Raw genomic sequence first — 15,950 nt, forward strand, 5'->3', positions numbered from 1 at the left:
GCCTATCTTCTGCAGTGCAAGTTGCAGTAATGTTCTTTCCCTCAAAAGAAAGTGGAGCCTCCTGGTACTTGTACCAGCAATCTTTGATCCCCCTCTACCCAAACCTAGACGTGATTGCCTCCCACTCGGAGCACCACCTTTGTGTAATCATTCCAGAAGTCTTATGTGAAATGGGTTTCGTAAACTAATGGCATGTACAACCCAGTCAGAAAGACTTCTCGACGCAGATGCCCTATCTTAGAAGTTATCCCAAGGTGTCAGACTGGATCAGGAAATGTTTCGTGAGCAGTACTCCTGTGTGAAGGTAGGTTGCATTGTTTGGCTCCATGTGGTGGTGTTGGCGTCGTCCACACCAAAAAGTATGTTCACAGTGCCTATGTAGGTGCCATCAAGGTACGTCGGCATCAGTTCTTTTCTTTTGGTACCAGTCAGTGCAGATCAGGGAAGAGCTACCCCCTTAGTCGCTTTTTGGGCACATTTTGGTGTGGCAGGGCTGACCTTTAATAATGCTGGCTTCAAGCCTTGCGGCACCTATCACCGAAAGACGTCAGTGACAGTCCCACACCTTGTTTTTCTGTGGTGCCTCGAGCGAGATCATGACCCAGAGGCCTGTTCTGACTGCCGCACCAAGCACCTTAAGACCTTGAGGGAGCGATCCCTCAAGCTCCTGGCAGATTGACGTGACACACCACGATGATGGAGGTCCTGTTTGAAAGGAAGCTACTGAGAGCAGTCACATAGCCCGAGGTCCTCGTCGTGATCAAAGTCATTGAGCCATTCGGATAAGTTCCATAAAAAGAATAGCAAGAAGTCGAAGCGGTCTTCGACTTCGCCTCATCTGTCGGCCAACGAGACGAAGGAGCGACACCACTTGCGGTTGAGCCAGTGCCTGGGCCGACTCCACACCTCTCCAAGTTTCTGGGAGCTGGAGCGACCCCACCCCAACTCTGAGAGTTTTATGAGTCCAGGCACTTCATATTTGAGGGGCCCATTCCAAAGGTGCACATTAGGACCTCGCAGGTTTGGGAGGGGCCCCTGCTGGACTCACACTGACAGCTCTGGCCACAGCACCAGCCGGGCCCCAGGGATCCACAGATGGATCCGGACTAGCGCCTTGTGTACTATCCCACCTTCCCCAGAGTTGGTTCCTTGGCTGGTAGTGTTTGTGCCGCCGCCGCCATCCTTATCCCCGACTCCAACACGGAGCTGGAGGTGCACTGACTGGTGCCATGCCATACAAGTCTCAGCCTGAGTTCTATTCGTATGGGATAGGACTCGGGAAGGAATAGGAGGGTTCGCTGGACCCTGAGGCATACCAGCCTTACAATGAAGAAAATATGGACTGGTGTGAGAATCTGGGTGAAGCCAGTGGACTGGACACTTCTCCAGATGATGGCATGCTTTCTCTCCTTATCGTGGCTGTGAGGGTGAGGAAGCGTCCTTTTCTGTGGTAGTGTGGACTGTGGCTGAGGTCCTTGATCTTCATCTACCCTCAGTGGCAGTCAAGGATTCTCGACAGAGGTGCTGCGACCGGGAGTGTCCCACATCAGACCACTTCTCACGTTCAGCTAAGTCCTCACGGACATCCTACTTGGTCCTGGTCGAAGCCCAACACAGGGGCTCCTGTGAATAAGACGATTGTCCGCCACCACAATCCCCCCTCTCTAGGGGGCTCAAACTTCCTCATCCAACAACCTATCCCAGAGAGCTTGGTGTCCCAAGCCTCTATGTCCCATTTAAATCCTGGCGCATTCTCTACACACCCCCGGACAGGGCATCCAAGAGGTTGGACGCTATGGGGAAGAAAATGTTCTCTTGGCAGCTTGGCATCACGGTCTGTGAACACTGCTTGCCGCTAGTCCCACGCCCTGTGGGATACAGTTGTGCAGATGCTACTAATGGTTCCAGAGGAGGCCTGGACCATACTTTCTTAGGCTGCTGCCGATGGGAGAAATGCAGTGAGGTCTTCAATATGCTGTGGACTAGACACCACCAACTCACTGGACAGAACAGTTTAGTCACCGGTGGCCTTGCGTTCCGCTGCTGATTGCGAACAACTGGCTTTTCACGGGGTGTCCAATCTTTTCCTATGGACATGCTCTTTGAAGGCTCCCGTCTCTTCAGAGGCAGGGTGGATTTGGCGTTGAAGTACTTTAAGGACAGCAGGGCTACGGCTAAATACCTGGGACTTTCCATAGCCCCTTGTCACCCTCAATCTGCCTTTCGCTCCTTTCGTGGCCACAGAAGGGGTGCACAGCCTTCCACCGCAGTGCGCAAAGTTTCCAGCCTCTGCGTGGCTGCGGCTCCTACCAGCGCCTTGGGCTAGGTGGCCAGCGGTCGTGTCAGTCCATCAGCCGCAGCCTTCAAACCTTCCTAGTCTGCCCACGTATCATCCTTGCCGATACTACGTGGCTCATCCGTTCACTGTTTGACCCATATACCAACACGGTTTTTCAAATCATTTCCGACATTCTTGAGACAACTAGTATTTCTGACACAGAAGCCTACGGGCCCATCTATGTGATTTATCCCACCGACACGTCTTCTGTGGAATTAAAGTGGCTCCTCCCGTCCTGATGAAGTGCCTGTTTTAAGGACTCAATATTCCTCCACATATTATTGGGGTAGAAACGTTGACTGTCCCTTATTGTGCACCTGTACTGTATCTGTACTCACATATAGATAACAGTAATTGATTTACTGTATCTCTTCAATACTGTGTACCTTGGTTTATTTTTAGCCAATAAGGTGGCTGGACAGGTCTTTGTAAATACAATGTAAATACTGTATATTTCGTATTCCACTTCTTTGAAACCCTCACATGAGCACTATTTCGAGCACCCTACTTTCACTTCACCTTGGAGCATCTTTGTGCAATTGTATAGATGGTTTGCATTATGCCAATGCTGATATAAATATACTTGAATTTGAGGTCTATTTGAATAATGTGTTTTTTTTGGGTGATGTGATTAGAATGAATATTTTTCTTCCATTGTGACCTCCTTTTTTTGTACTGTCACGTATCATCCTGGGCACCCAGTGGGCAGCCGGATTCGCCATCACCTGCCCCACCGGCAGTCTATGGCATCAGACAGGTGGCTTTTGCAGATTGCCCGAAGGGGCTACCTTCTCCCCTTCGAGACTACCCTTGCCTCCATGCCACCTCCTTACGACAGGCTGGCGGAGGACCACCGATCTGTTTCTCGGCAGGATGTGAGCTCTTTTGGCCAAAGGAGCCATAGAGAGAATGCTGATGCAAGAAGTGGGTCTTGGTTGTTATTCCCACTACTTTCTGGTGCCCAAGGAGGACGCAGGCCTCCATCCTATCTTAGACCTTTGCTCTCTCAACTTCTTCCTAAAGAAGGAGAAGTTTGAAATGCTCTCTTCAGCTCCGGTCCTATCTGCCTTGGACCCAGAAGACTAGATGTTAGTCTTTGACTTGTAGGACATATATTTTAACATTCCTGTCCTGCCTTCCCATAGGTGTTCCCTCCAGTTCACTGTTGGCAACGAACACCTTCACTTTTCTGTGCTCCCTTTCAGCCTTAGCAGCGCCCCTCGGGTGTTCACCAAGGTGATGGCGGTGGTTGCAGCTCATCTACGGAGATCATTTGTGCCAATCTTTCCATATCTCAATGTCTGACTACTGAAAGCGAGCTCGCCCCAGGCTGCAGTCTCCCACCTCCTGACGATAGCGGACCTCCTGCATTCGCTGGGGTTTACTGTTAATGTACAAATTCACACCGGACTCCCTTGCAGATGCTCTCTATCATCAAAGCTGTTCTGGACACAGTGCAGTTTTCGGGCCTTACGTCCTGGGCAGCGAGTCCCAGATATTCAGGCTATAAAACAGATATTTAGGCCTCTACCCTGGATTATAGTGAGACTGGGTCTTAGGCTGCTGGGCCTCATGGCCTTCTGAATCCTGCTAGTGACACATGCCTATTGGCATATGTGGGATCTGCAGTGGGACCTGAGGTTCCAGTGAGTGCAGGATGAGGGGAATCTCTTGGAAATGGTCCAGATCCTGGAAGGAACTGAGACAGATCTGCAGTGGTGGTTATCGGACCGTGGTTGCGTCAGTGGCAGACCCCATTCCCTTCCCCAGCCAAATATCACAATAGTGACCGATGCACCACTCCTGGGATGGGGCGGCCATCTGGGAGAGGTGGAGATCAGAGGACTATGGTCTCTGGTGGAATATAGACTACACATCAATCTGTTGGAGCTACAACTGTTTGGCATTAAAAGCCTTTCTAACCTCCATCCAGGGAAGGCTAGTGGGGGTGTTCACAGAAAACACCACCGCCATGTGGTACTGCAACAAGAGGTGTGGGGTTGTGGACCCGTTGTCAAGAAGCCCTGCGTCTCTAGAGATGGCTGGAACAGCAGGGCATTTCCCTGATGGTTCAACATCTGGCAGGGTCTCTGAACGCCAGAGCGGGTGAATTGAGTTGAAGATGCCCCATGGATCATGAATGATGTCTCTATCCAGAGGTGTTGCAACGTCTCTTTCATCAAGGCGGAGACCCTTGGTTAGAGCTATTCGCCACAGAAAAGAACGCGCAAGTCAGCAATTCTGCACGCTGGAGTTTCAAAGACGGCTCTTGCTCGGAGGGGCTTTTTGTCTCAAGTGTAGCTCAGGCCTTCTGTATGCCTTTAAGCCCATACCACTCCTGTCTAGAGTTCTCAAGAAGATCATGAACAACCGGGCCCCAAGTCATTCTTGTGGCCCCTGATTGGACTCGGAGAGTCTGGTATCCTGAGCTGTTGAGCATTACCATTGGTTCTCCGATCACTCTGCCTCTTCAGAAGGATCTTCTTTCGCAGCAGCAGGTGAGGGTTTTCCACCAGAACCTGTCAACCCTCGACCTTCTTGCCTGGAGATTGAGTGGTGATAGTTGACAGCTTTCGACCTTCAGCCCGAAGTCGGCACATAATCAACGACCTGAGTGTTTTGTTTTTATATTTCATAGTCTCAAAAGACATTTTGTCAGTGCTCCCTTAGAGTTTAAAAAGGAACTTATTAGACCATCAATCGGGTAAAGAATGTATATAATTATGACAAATAAGAACAGTTTATATGTGAATATATGTATGTTTTACTTTTTTCTTTTTCTAGAGAAGAACAGTGTATTTTCCAACACCCTCACAGAGTGAACATAACTGATACATTGCAAGCCACGGGATAGTGTTCCGACTGGCACACAACAGGGACCCATCCAATCTAATGATCCTGATGAAAGCCATCGACCCGTATGGGTGCAAGTAGGCTGAAACATGTTGTCCTGTTATGTATGTTGATGTGAGGGACACCCTTTATTTTCCTAGACACATTTTTTCTCTTTTTTTAACCATACCCGTGCCCATGTTTTAATACATTTGTTTTGCCTTGGGACAGGAGGTCATTTTAGATCGCTATCTAGTTGTAACGATCTCACACTGTCTTTGTCTTGAGAGACCCCTTCCTGGTGGAGGGTAGACTCCTGGTTACTGATATGTCAGTGGGGATAACATTCCATTGATCTAAAGTAGCTGTTGAGGTTTGCTAAACATTTTTTCAAAGAGCCCCCTTCTTTCTTCTCCCTTATCTCAGGGTCTTCCGTTTGTTATTTCCCTTGTCCAGCAGGGCTCTGCTCTGGGCATTAAGGGATATTTTTCTGCAATATCTTCTTTTCTGCAGTTGCCTAACTAACCTTCCCTTTTCCACTCCCCTATTGTACATAATTTTTTTTTAAAGGTTTGCAGTGTGTATGTTCCCTTCTTCCCTCTTCATTATTACTCAGTGAGACCTTAATCTTGTCCTGACATTCCTGATGTGTGCTCCCTTTGAGCCCTTACATAACTGTCTTCTCATGCTCCTTACCATCAAAACAGCCTTCCTGGTCGCCGTAACACCCGCCTGAGGGTCGGTGAACTTCAGTCCTTGTCATCCAAGCCTCCTTACCTAAACATCTACCCAGAGGAACTGGTGTTTCGTACGAGGGCGTTCTTCCAAAAGTGGTCAATCCATTTCACGTAGGCCAAAACATCCCTCTGCCTACTTTTTACACTCTGCCTTATCCGTCCAAGGAAGAGGAGCGTCTTCACTATCTGGACGCCAAAAGTGAGTTGTCTTTCTACCTTAACCACACACAAGAGTTCCGGGTGGACGACCAACTTTTCATGGGGTATGTCAGAGCAAAGAAAAGATGGATTGTTCTCTGTATAAAGACTTGTAATGCAGGTGGCCTTCCTTGCACATATTTACCAAACACTATTGCCTGGACAGTCAGGTCTGTAGGGATGGGCATTTTGTCTGTTCGGTCCTGCAGGACCTCCTCATGTGAAATTGGTCCACAGACCCACCTTCTGGGAGATATTACTTGGGTATCTATTCTAAGGTAAGGAATCTGTGGCTAAAAGTCTCTATTAGTTGTACAGGTTACTTACCTTCAGTAACGCCTTATCTGCTAGAGACTATCTACCCGCAGATTCCTTACCGACCCACTCATCGTTCCCGCTCCATGAACCAATTTTGAGGGACATGGCTTTCCACTCTCAGGGCCCATGTTTTCCACACCAGTGGTCAGTGTACTCTGTGGCTCCGTACTTCTGGTGTGGAAAGTCTTGAAAACTAACTGATACCAGCACACCTGAGTGGGGTCTATATAGAATTGTCATTTCCAGCACGGATGCCGCCACCGACGCCATGCGGAGCCAAAAAGCACATCCTGTTGTTGCGCAGGGGTACTGCTCACAAAAAAATCCAGATCCAGTCTGAAGCCTGTGGAATATTCTAAGGTAAGGAATCTGTGGCTAGATATAGTCTCTACCAGATAAGGCGTTACCATAAGTAAGAAACGTGTTCACCTTGACATAGAAATAACAAAATGTTGACAACAATTTGTGACTTTTTAAGTGTTTCCAAAACTTGTCATAGTTGTCTTCTAGCCACAGATGTTTGTAATGATCTTTTTCATGCATTGTTATATCTTGAAAGTTTATATATTTGATAACGCTGAACGTAGGCAGTACTGCCAAACAATCCAGACTAAAGTAACCTATAGAATAATTTGAATTTTGCAGGGTACCGAAACACGTGAAGGATGCAATCCTTCTTGGTTTAACCCAACGGAAGCAGTTCAGGTCATGCGTTACTGCTGCATTCTTGCTAAACATGTTACAACTTCTGTTTCAGCAAAAAGTATTGGCGTGATTACGCCATACAAAAAACAGGTAGGCTGTTGACATACATTAATGCTTAGCAAAAACGGATTTTCTTTTCTTAATATTTGCCCTTTTAGAGTAGATTTGAATAATTCCTGTTGACAGTTTAAGCTCAAGTTGAAGCTTGATCCATTAAAAAGACAAGCCAAAGCACTTGAAGATCTTGCTCATGTACTTTGAGTTGAAATGGCTGCCTCTTGTGATGTGTATGGATATTTCCTTCCAGGGATTACAGATGATGTGTATGTCTTCATCCACTGTTTCAAATGTTGCTATAAACTGATCACTGACTTTTGCCTTACTTTGTAAGATCTGATTTACCCTATACATTAACCCTAGTGAGAGATATCCACTTTTAGGATTTTGGCAGGGCAGTGTGGACTGTGTAAGCCAAAGAGGTTGTAGTATGACTATAAAAACTAGTTGCATCATTTAGAGTTGATGGTGCAGTGTAAACCCTCGGTAGAGCCCACCAGATGGAGGACAGAAAAATGTTAAGAGTCTACATTTGCCTCCTGGGAATCGTTTTGGGACCTTGGATGCTCCCTATGTGCATACACTGGTAACTCTAGCGCTCATGTGTTTTACAATATACCCTTAAGATGGCTGTGTGCAATGCTCCAACCATGATTTGTCAGTGTTGGACCATAGTAGATCATCCTTTCGTCACCATAACATCCCTTTTGAGCAAGTGGTGAACAGCTTTGCTTAAAGAGTATTTTATATACTATGTTGTAAAAACATCACAGAATTAAGAGCACAATATATGGACCTACGAGCGCATAGAGCTGGTCTAATTAAACTGAAGCCCCTTGAATAAGACAAACCATACATCCTGGATTGTGTTTTCCACACCTCAGCTTTGCCCTTTGACACACACTTAAGTGTCACCTAATGCTTTTTTAAGTAGTCTAGAAAGGTTCTGTCTGATTCATTGCGTAATGCTCAAACCCACATTCTTTTCAATCTTACAGCCCCACTTCGTTCTCCTATCTGAATAATGTCTTCTTTCCTACAGAATTACATGTTCGGTCTCAAGAGAGAGGAGAGGCGGGAGGGAGTGGGGGAGGATTTGGCCTAACGGCTAGGGCGGTCAACCTCGAATCTGGGGAACTGGGTTTGAGTCTGGGCAATGACGCTGAACATCCTGTGATTTTGGGTAAATCACTTAATCTCCCCGTGCCTAACAAAAAAGAATGTGTCCTCATGTAATGCAACTGGTGCTATGTAAAGCGCTCTGATACCCTAAGTATCGGGTCAAGTTTGCGCCATATAAAACGCCCTAAAAAAAAAAAAAGAAATTCGCAACAATGGAATTCCATATTTTGCAACTTTTATACTGCATACTGTATCATTTGTTTTATGGTGCTCACCCTACTGTGTTTAATTGGAAATCACATTACTCAACTTTATGCTACATGTTCAGTTGCTCTGCTTAACTGTGATGTATTTGTTGCTTAAACATACAGATCCGCTTTGATTCTCTTCAAGCCTCGTCCAGAGAAAACTGTGTAAAATAAAAATAAATAGCACTCTTCTTGGTGTCCCGAGGTATTTTATAAAATAACAATCTGATAGTGACATCTAGCCGCAGATTCCTTACCTTTGAACTTCCAGGCGTCAGGCTGGATCCGTATGATTCTTCTTAGCAGTACTCCTGCACACCGGTAGGTGGCGCCAGTAAACTGGTGACATCATCGGCGTCGTGTTTGTCGTCGTCGTGACGTCCACGTCGTCAATATAACCACCACTCCAGCGCACTAACGTAATTTGTTTTCTTTCCGCACCATCAGCGCCGATCCATTGAAGAGAGCCACCCCCTGTCATTTTTTGACAGACTTTTTTTTTAACTTTTTGTTGACTACATTGGTGTGTTAGTGTGTCATGTCGAGTAAGAAGACTTTGGGGTTCAAGCCATGTGGCACCTGTCACCGCGCCATGTCGGTCACAGACCCCCATTTGGTCTGTCTTTGGTGCCTGGAGCATGACCACAACTCTAAGTTGTGCTCTGACTGCTGGGCCATGGCATCGAAGGCTTTGAGGGAGCAGTCCCTAAAGCTTTTCGCAGCCAAGCATCCTGCACCTGCATCACCTTGTCCGTCTCGGTCCCGATCCAGGTCTCGGTTGAGAGTAAGGTCCAAGCACCGCTCCGCTAAGTTGAAATCCTCTTTGTCGAAGTCTGGTAAGAGGCACCACAAGACGTCAAAGCGTGCCTCGACTTTGCCCTGCCCGTCTCATGACGTGGCAGAGGAACCTCGACGTTCGAGCCCTCACTCTGCGGGTCGGGTGCCTGGTTCGGCTCTGCGTTTCCCTCCCTTTCTGGGGCCGGGAGCAACCCACACCCAGCTGAAAGAATTTTATGATGCCATGTGGGCCATATTTGGGCGTCCTGACCCTGCCAGCACGCCTTCGGGCCCTGCAGGCTCAAAGAAAAGAGGGGGCCCGTGGTTTCCATGCTGGCAGTTCCGGCCCTGGCGCCACTGCCTCCTGGTGGACCCAATCCCTGAATGATGCCAGTCGCACCTCCACAGCGACCTTCCCCTGCGTTGCATCCGACGCCAAGGTCCTCAGCGTTGCTGGAGCCCGCCGGCAGCACCTCCTCTATCCTCATTCCCAATTACACAGAGCCGGTCGGGTGCCCTACGAGACTGGCGCCGACGGAGCCCTTTGGCTTCATGTTGTTTTATTCTGCCATATTCTGAAGGGTTGGTAGTGGAGGCAGAGGATTGGGAGGGGGAGCAGGGTCCCTTAGAAATCTCACAACCACAAGATCCAGTCTGGTATGAGGAATCGGATGAAGCCAGTGGTCTGGACACCTCCCCAGACACTAGCATGCTCTACCCTCCTACCCTGGCTATGACAGAGGGAGCATCTTTTGCCAAGGTGTGCGTAGGGCTGGGGAGTTCCTTGACCTGCAGCTTCCTACAGTCGCGGTCAACACAAATATCTTAACAGAGCTCCTGCAGCCTGGGGTCTCGAGTTCGGAACCCCTACTGCCTTTCAATGAGAACTTGACAGATGTCCTTCTGGGGACATGGTCCAAACCCAGCACAGGGGCTTCTGTGAATAGGATGATCGCCCAATGAAATCGCCCTGCACCGGGCGACCCAGCTTTCCTCACCACCCCCCAAAGCTTAGTGGTCCAGGCTTCCACTTCTCGTGGCGCATTCCCTTCCGCACCCCCGTACAGGGAATCCAAGAGGCTGGAGAACTACGGGAAGAAAATGTTTTCTTCCGCCAGCCTAGCATTGCGGTCGGTGAACACCGTATGACTCTTGGGCCGTTACTCCCATTCCATATGGGATACAGTAACGCAGGTGCTACACAGAGTCTCAGAGGAGGACCGGGCTCTACTCTCCCAAGCTATATCAGACGGGACACGTCAGACTCGCTGGACAGAGTGATTTCCACAACGGTGGCAGTACATCGCCACGTCTGGCTGAGAGCATCTGTTTTTTGGGGGGATGTCCAGGCCAACTTCATGGACATGCCCTTTGATGGCTCTCATCTCTTTGGAGACAAGGTGGTATTCTGCCCTTGAGCGCTTTAAGGACTCGCGGGCCACGGTCAAGTCTTTGGGCCTCACTACCGCCCCCCGGGCTTCATCAAATTTTCACTCCTTTTGTGGCTATGGAAGAGCGTACCAGCCACGCCAACCCTACACTGGACAGATGGCCCTTGCAAGTTCAGCAACCTCTGCGGGGCCATGGACGTGGTTTAACCCAGCCTCGTGGGTCATGAAACCAGAAGTCGAGCCAAGCCACCATCCCCTCCTCCACCATAAAACCTTCCTAGTCCAATCTCCCAGGATCATTCTCGACCAGTTGGTGGTAGAATACCCCATCATCTCCACCACTGGCAAAACATTGTATCAGACAGGTGGGTGTTGCAATTAGTCCAAAGGGGCTACTCCCTCCCCTAGAGACTACGCCTCCATCTATGCCTCCAGTGTACAATTGGTTGATGGAGGATCACCTTGCTTAGCTCTGCGAGGAAGTCTCAACTTTCTTGGCCAAAGGCGCTATAGAGAAGGTTCTCGGGACCAAAATAGGCAGTGGTTACTATTCCAGCTGCTTCCTGGTCCCGAAAAAGGACGGAGGCCTTCGTCCTATCCTAGACCTCGGAGCCCTCAATTACTTCCTCAAAAAGGAGAAATCCTAGATGCTCACTCTTGCTCAGGGCCTGTCTGCCTTGGATACAGGAGACTGGATGGTAGCGCTGGCCTTGCAGGATGCCTACTTTCATATCCCCATCCTGCCTGCCCATCATCGCTACCTGCGGTTCACGGTGGGTCACAAACACTTTTAATTTGCAGTGCTCCGCTTTGGCCTCACCAGCGCCCCTTGGGGGTTCACAAAAGTGATGGCTGTGGTCGCAACCCATCTGTGAAGATCAGGGGTTCCAGTCTTCCCCTATCTCGACGACTGGTTGTTGAAGGTGAGCTCGCCCCAAGCAGTCGTCTCCTACCTCCAGGCTATGGCGAACCTCCTGCATTCGTTGGGGTTCCCTATCAACATGCCAAAGACACAACTGACTCCCTCCAGGCGCGGGAAACAACCTTTACAATGCATTGCCATTGCAATGCGGTTCTTATTAGGTAAGTATGGGTTTTTAGGGTTTAGGGTGGGTATGGGTTTTGGGGTGCCAAGGATAATTTTTGGGTTCAGGCTGGGTATGGGTGTTGGATTGCCAAGGGTAATTTTAGGGTTCAGGGTGGGTATGGATTTTGTGGTGCCAAAGGTAATTTTAGGGTTCAGAGTGGGTATGGGTTTTGGGGTGCCAGGGGAAGTTTTAGGGTTCAGGGTGGGTATGTTACAGTCAAAGTGTGAAATCCCGGTATTGTATAGAATGCCTAGGTAATGTATAGAATGTCTGATGGTTTTCGGCAAACTATGAAATATAAGTTTTTTGTGAAAATGTTACATACTTTTCCTAGGCATTCTATACAATTCCTAGGCATTATACAGAACGACCAGTACCATTTACGCAAAGTGTTAAAAGGCCACAAGATGAGATTCCTAGGCATTCGGCAAAGTGTGAAATCCCGGTATTGTATAGGATGCCTAGGTAATGTATAGAATGCCTGATGGTTTAGAGGCAGACTAGGAAATATAAGTTTTTGGTGAAAATGTTACATACTTTTCCTAGGCATTCTATACAATTCCTAGGCATTATACAGAATGACCAGTACCATTTACGCAAAGTGTTAAAAAGGCACAAGATGAGATTCCTAGGCATTATACAGAATGACCAGTACCATTTACGCAAAGTGTTAAAAGGGCACAAGATGAGAAGCCTTTATTAATTAATACGCATTTGAAGCTGAAAGAACAAAACTACGAAATAAAGCACAGGATATTCTTACCGGAAAACAATGAAAGCAGAACTGAGATTGAATTACTTGTTACACTAAGAAAAGCTGGAGTAACACGTGGAATTGTACTCATTTTTAGTCTTCACACAAAAGCACCTTATATTTTGGCACTTTGATCTGGTACATACATTTCACGACTTTAAGAAGAATACGAACAGAATATTGTTACCGGTAAAACACAAAGCAGAACTGGCATGACCTACTTTTTGCAGCACAAAAACACCTTATATTTTGGCACTTTGATCTTGTACATACATTTCACGACTTAAAGAAGAATGTAAACAGAATATTGTTACCGGTGAAACACAAAGCAGAACTGGCATGACCTACTTGTTGCAGCAGGGAAGGCTAGAGTGACATTTTGAATTTCACTTAATTTTCTTTTTCACACAAAGGCACCTCATATTTTGGCATTTCGTCTTGCACATACACCTAACGAATCCTTGCCCGCTTCCTGTGGACTGAGAAGTAGCTGCAGATCGGAGAGGTTTTTCGTAGTTAGGAACATCTTCAATTCTCAATAAGTTCTTAGAACATACGGTGAATTGTGATCTGGCGTAGAGTTGCTTCAAGATTCCTTGTGCAGTTCCAAGTCGGTATAAGCCATCTTCCGTTACGTTCATAACAACTGCCAAGAGATTGCGTGAGTCACCCACCCTTTGTCGACGTCGGGAATCGGAACTCGCACAGTGGCACCCAAAGGCACAGGAGGAATTTTTTTGTCAGAATCCCTTTTCATTTTTTTTGCCTGAATTTCAAGGTTCGATTTCAATTCCATTTTACTCTGGATAGCTTTCTCAATATTGAAGCAAACATTGCACAAAATGCTAACCCCATAACCTTCTACTTCGTCGCCGTCATCGTCTTTAGGAGAATGTCCACAGATGGCATGAACGTTTCGGCCACACTTTCGACATGTATGAGCACCGTTGGTTTCTTTTAAGCAGACGCAACAGATAGCGGAAGAAGAAGGATTTTCGGTAACCACGGAAATGGAAGGCTCTTAGATAACCATGGCTTCATTACTGTTTTGGTTTCCTCCATCATGGATTGCATTCTCAGCTATGTCTTCTGCAGGGAGCTGTGCCTCTTGCATTGATTCACCTCATCTTTCTTCCTGCTGTTGTGTTGTTTGTACGCTCTCTATTATTTTTTCGAGCTCTTCCTCAGTCTCTACGTCTTGTAAAACGTCGTCAGGCAGGGACAACGTCGAGAGACCTACTCTAGCTTTGCATCCGAACAGAACTTCGTATGGTGACCTCTTAATCCCAGAATGAAAAGCTCTGTTATTCATAAGTTGGACGAACCGCAATCCCTCACTCCAGCAGCTAGTTTTTTCATCTTGCATCCAAGCACACAGCATATTTTCAATGTCCTGATTAGCTCTTTCGGCGCTCCCCTGACTTTGTGAGTGGCGCGGCTTACCATGGACGATCTTCAAGGTGGGCCAATACTCCTTTAGGCTGCTTACCACATTGTTTGCAAATTCCCTGCCGTTATCGGACTGCAGAATTGTTGGAGCACCAAGCAACATAAATATGTTGACGAGCTTGTAGGCTACTTCTTCCGCTCTCTTTGATTTCAGAGCCCTGAGAACTACAAACTTAGTGAGATGATCTTGGTACACCATTATAAACTTGTACTCTCTGTCAGGATGGGACTGAAAATCGATGAGATCGACCTGACAACCGGAGTTGAATTCAGAAAAAACCATTGGCTTGACCACAACACCTTTTTTAACACCTTTTTGCTTCTTCTGGCGAGGCTCACAAAGGTGAATGTACAGCTCAATATCATGACGGGTAATGTTCTTATACTTGGGTGAAAGTTCTTTCAACATCCTGTCCCGTCATCCATGACCAATAGCCAAATGGGCCTTATGGAGTACGTCAAATAACTCGGAGTCCGCGACGTAAAACTGAATAGCACTCATACCTTCTTTAACAGGATAGATCAACTTAGTCGTATTCTCGACCATCATTACGTCATAGTGTTTCACCAGCCAATAGTCCCATGGTTCCTTCTTAATGGTTGTCTTAGCCTTTTTCACATCGTCCACTAACTTTTGGTAACTGGTTTCGGTTAGGAAAACACAGTTTTTAGCAGCATTGGCTCTTACTTGAGATAATTCATCGCAGAACCGTCGTTGCATGGCGTGATTCCTGTCTTGGCACTATACTCCCTTCCGATGATACAAGAACCATTGGAAAGGATGACGGCAGAGCGTCTGTGGAACCTCAGCCGGATGCTGTACACGACCTCTGACCCTGCTTGCAGGCAGGCCGCTCCCCACACAACCGCACGGCTGCCACCTGCTGTTTGCCTGGTTACTTGTGCTGTCTCTGCCCCTCGCTTGCTGGCAAATTGTGCTGTCTCTGCCCCTCGCTTGCTGATAACTTATGCTGTCTCTGCCCCTCGCTTACTGATAACTTGTGCTGTCTCTGGGATTAGGTCTATTACATACTTTGCTGGCAGACAATCCGGCAAAGTATACAATACCTAGGCAATGTTTAAAATATCAATCATTTCATACTTTGACGTTCGATTTTCAGGCACTTTATACATTACCTAGCCATTCTATAGAATGCCGGATTTTACACATTGCCAGGCGGGAATAAAATGGCGGGATTAGGCGTATTATATACTTTGCCGGCAGACAATCCGGCAAAGTATACAATGCCTAGGCAATGTATAAAATATCAATCATTTCATACTTTGACGTTCGATTTTCAGGCATTTTCAGGCATTCTATACATTACCTAGGCATTCTTTAGAATGCGGGATTTCACACTTTGACTGTAACATATATATATATTTGCTTGCCTTAACCACATTTACCAAGTGTATGCCTTTACCACCCATGCTTTTGCGCTGTAATTGCATGTGTGGTAAAGGCATGTGCGTGGTAAACGTTTGTGCTGTAACAACACTTGCGCTGTAATAGCATGCAATGTATCGTCATATATTCCTCAGACGCTCCTTTTCATAGGGGCAGTTCTGGACACGGTGCAGTTTCGGGCCTGTCCTCCCGAACGGCGAGTCCAGGAGATTCAGGCTTTGATACCGATGTTTAATCCTCTATCTTGGATTTCGGTGAGAATGACTCTGAAGCTGTTGGGCCTCATGGCCTCCTGCATCATGCTAGTGACCCATGCAAGGTGGCACATATGGGCTCTGCAGTGGGGGCCTGAAGTTCCAATGGGCACAGCATCGAGGAAATCTCACCGACCTGGTTCAGATTTCAAAGGGCACTGCGCACGACCTGCAGTGGTGGCTAACGAACCGCGATTGGTTTAAGGGCAGACCCCTCTCCCTTTCCCACCCTGACTTCACAGTAGTGACAAATGCGTCCCTTCTGGGATGGGCC

General features: G+C 47.4%; 1 protein-coding gene across 2 annotated transcripts in view; it reads left to right on the forward strand.

The window, feature by feature from the left end:
• The window catches only part of MOV10L1 (Mov10 like RNA helicase 1), a 772,466-nt gene that overhangs the window by 551,149 nt on the left and 205,367 nt on the right, over positions 1–15,950 (forward strand). For both annotated transcript variants that reach the window (XM_085650694.1, XM_085650695.1), the window contains exon 22: positions 7,069–7,218. In XM_085650694.1, coding sequence (XP_085506820.1) covers positions 7,069–7,218 — 150 coding nt within the window. The remainder of the gene's footprint in view (positions 1–7,068; positions 7,219–15,950) is intronic.

This window comes from Triturus cristatus, chromosome 4_1 (genome assembly GCF_964204655.1).
Source record: "Triturus cristatus chromosome 4_1, aTriCri1.1, whole genome shotgun sequence".
Lineage (NCBI taxonomy): Eukaryota > Metazoa > Chordata > Amphibia > Caudata > Salamandridae > Triturus > Triturus cristatus.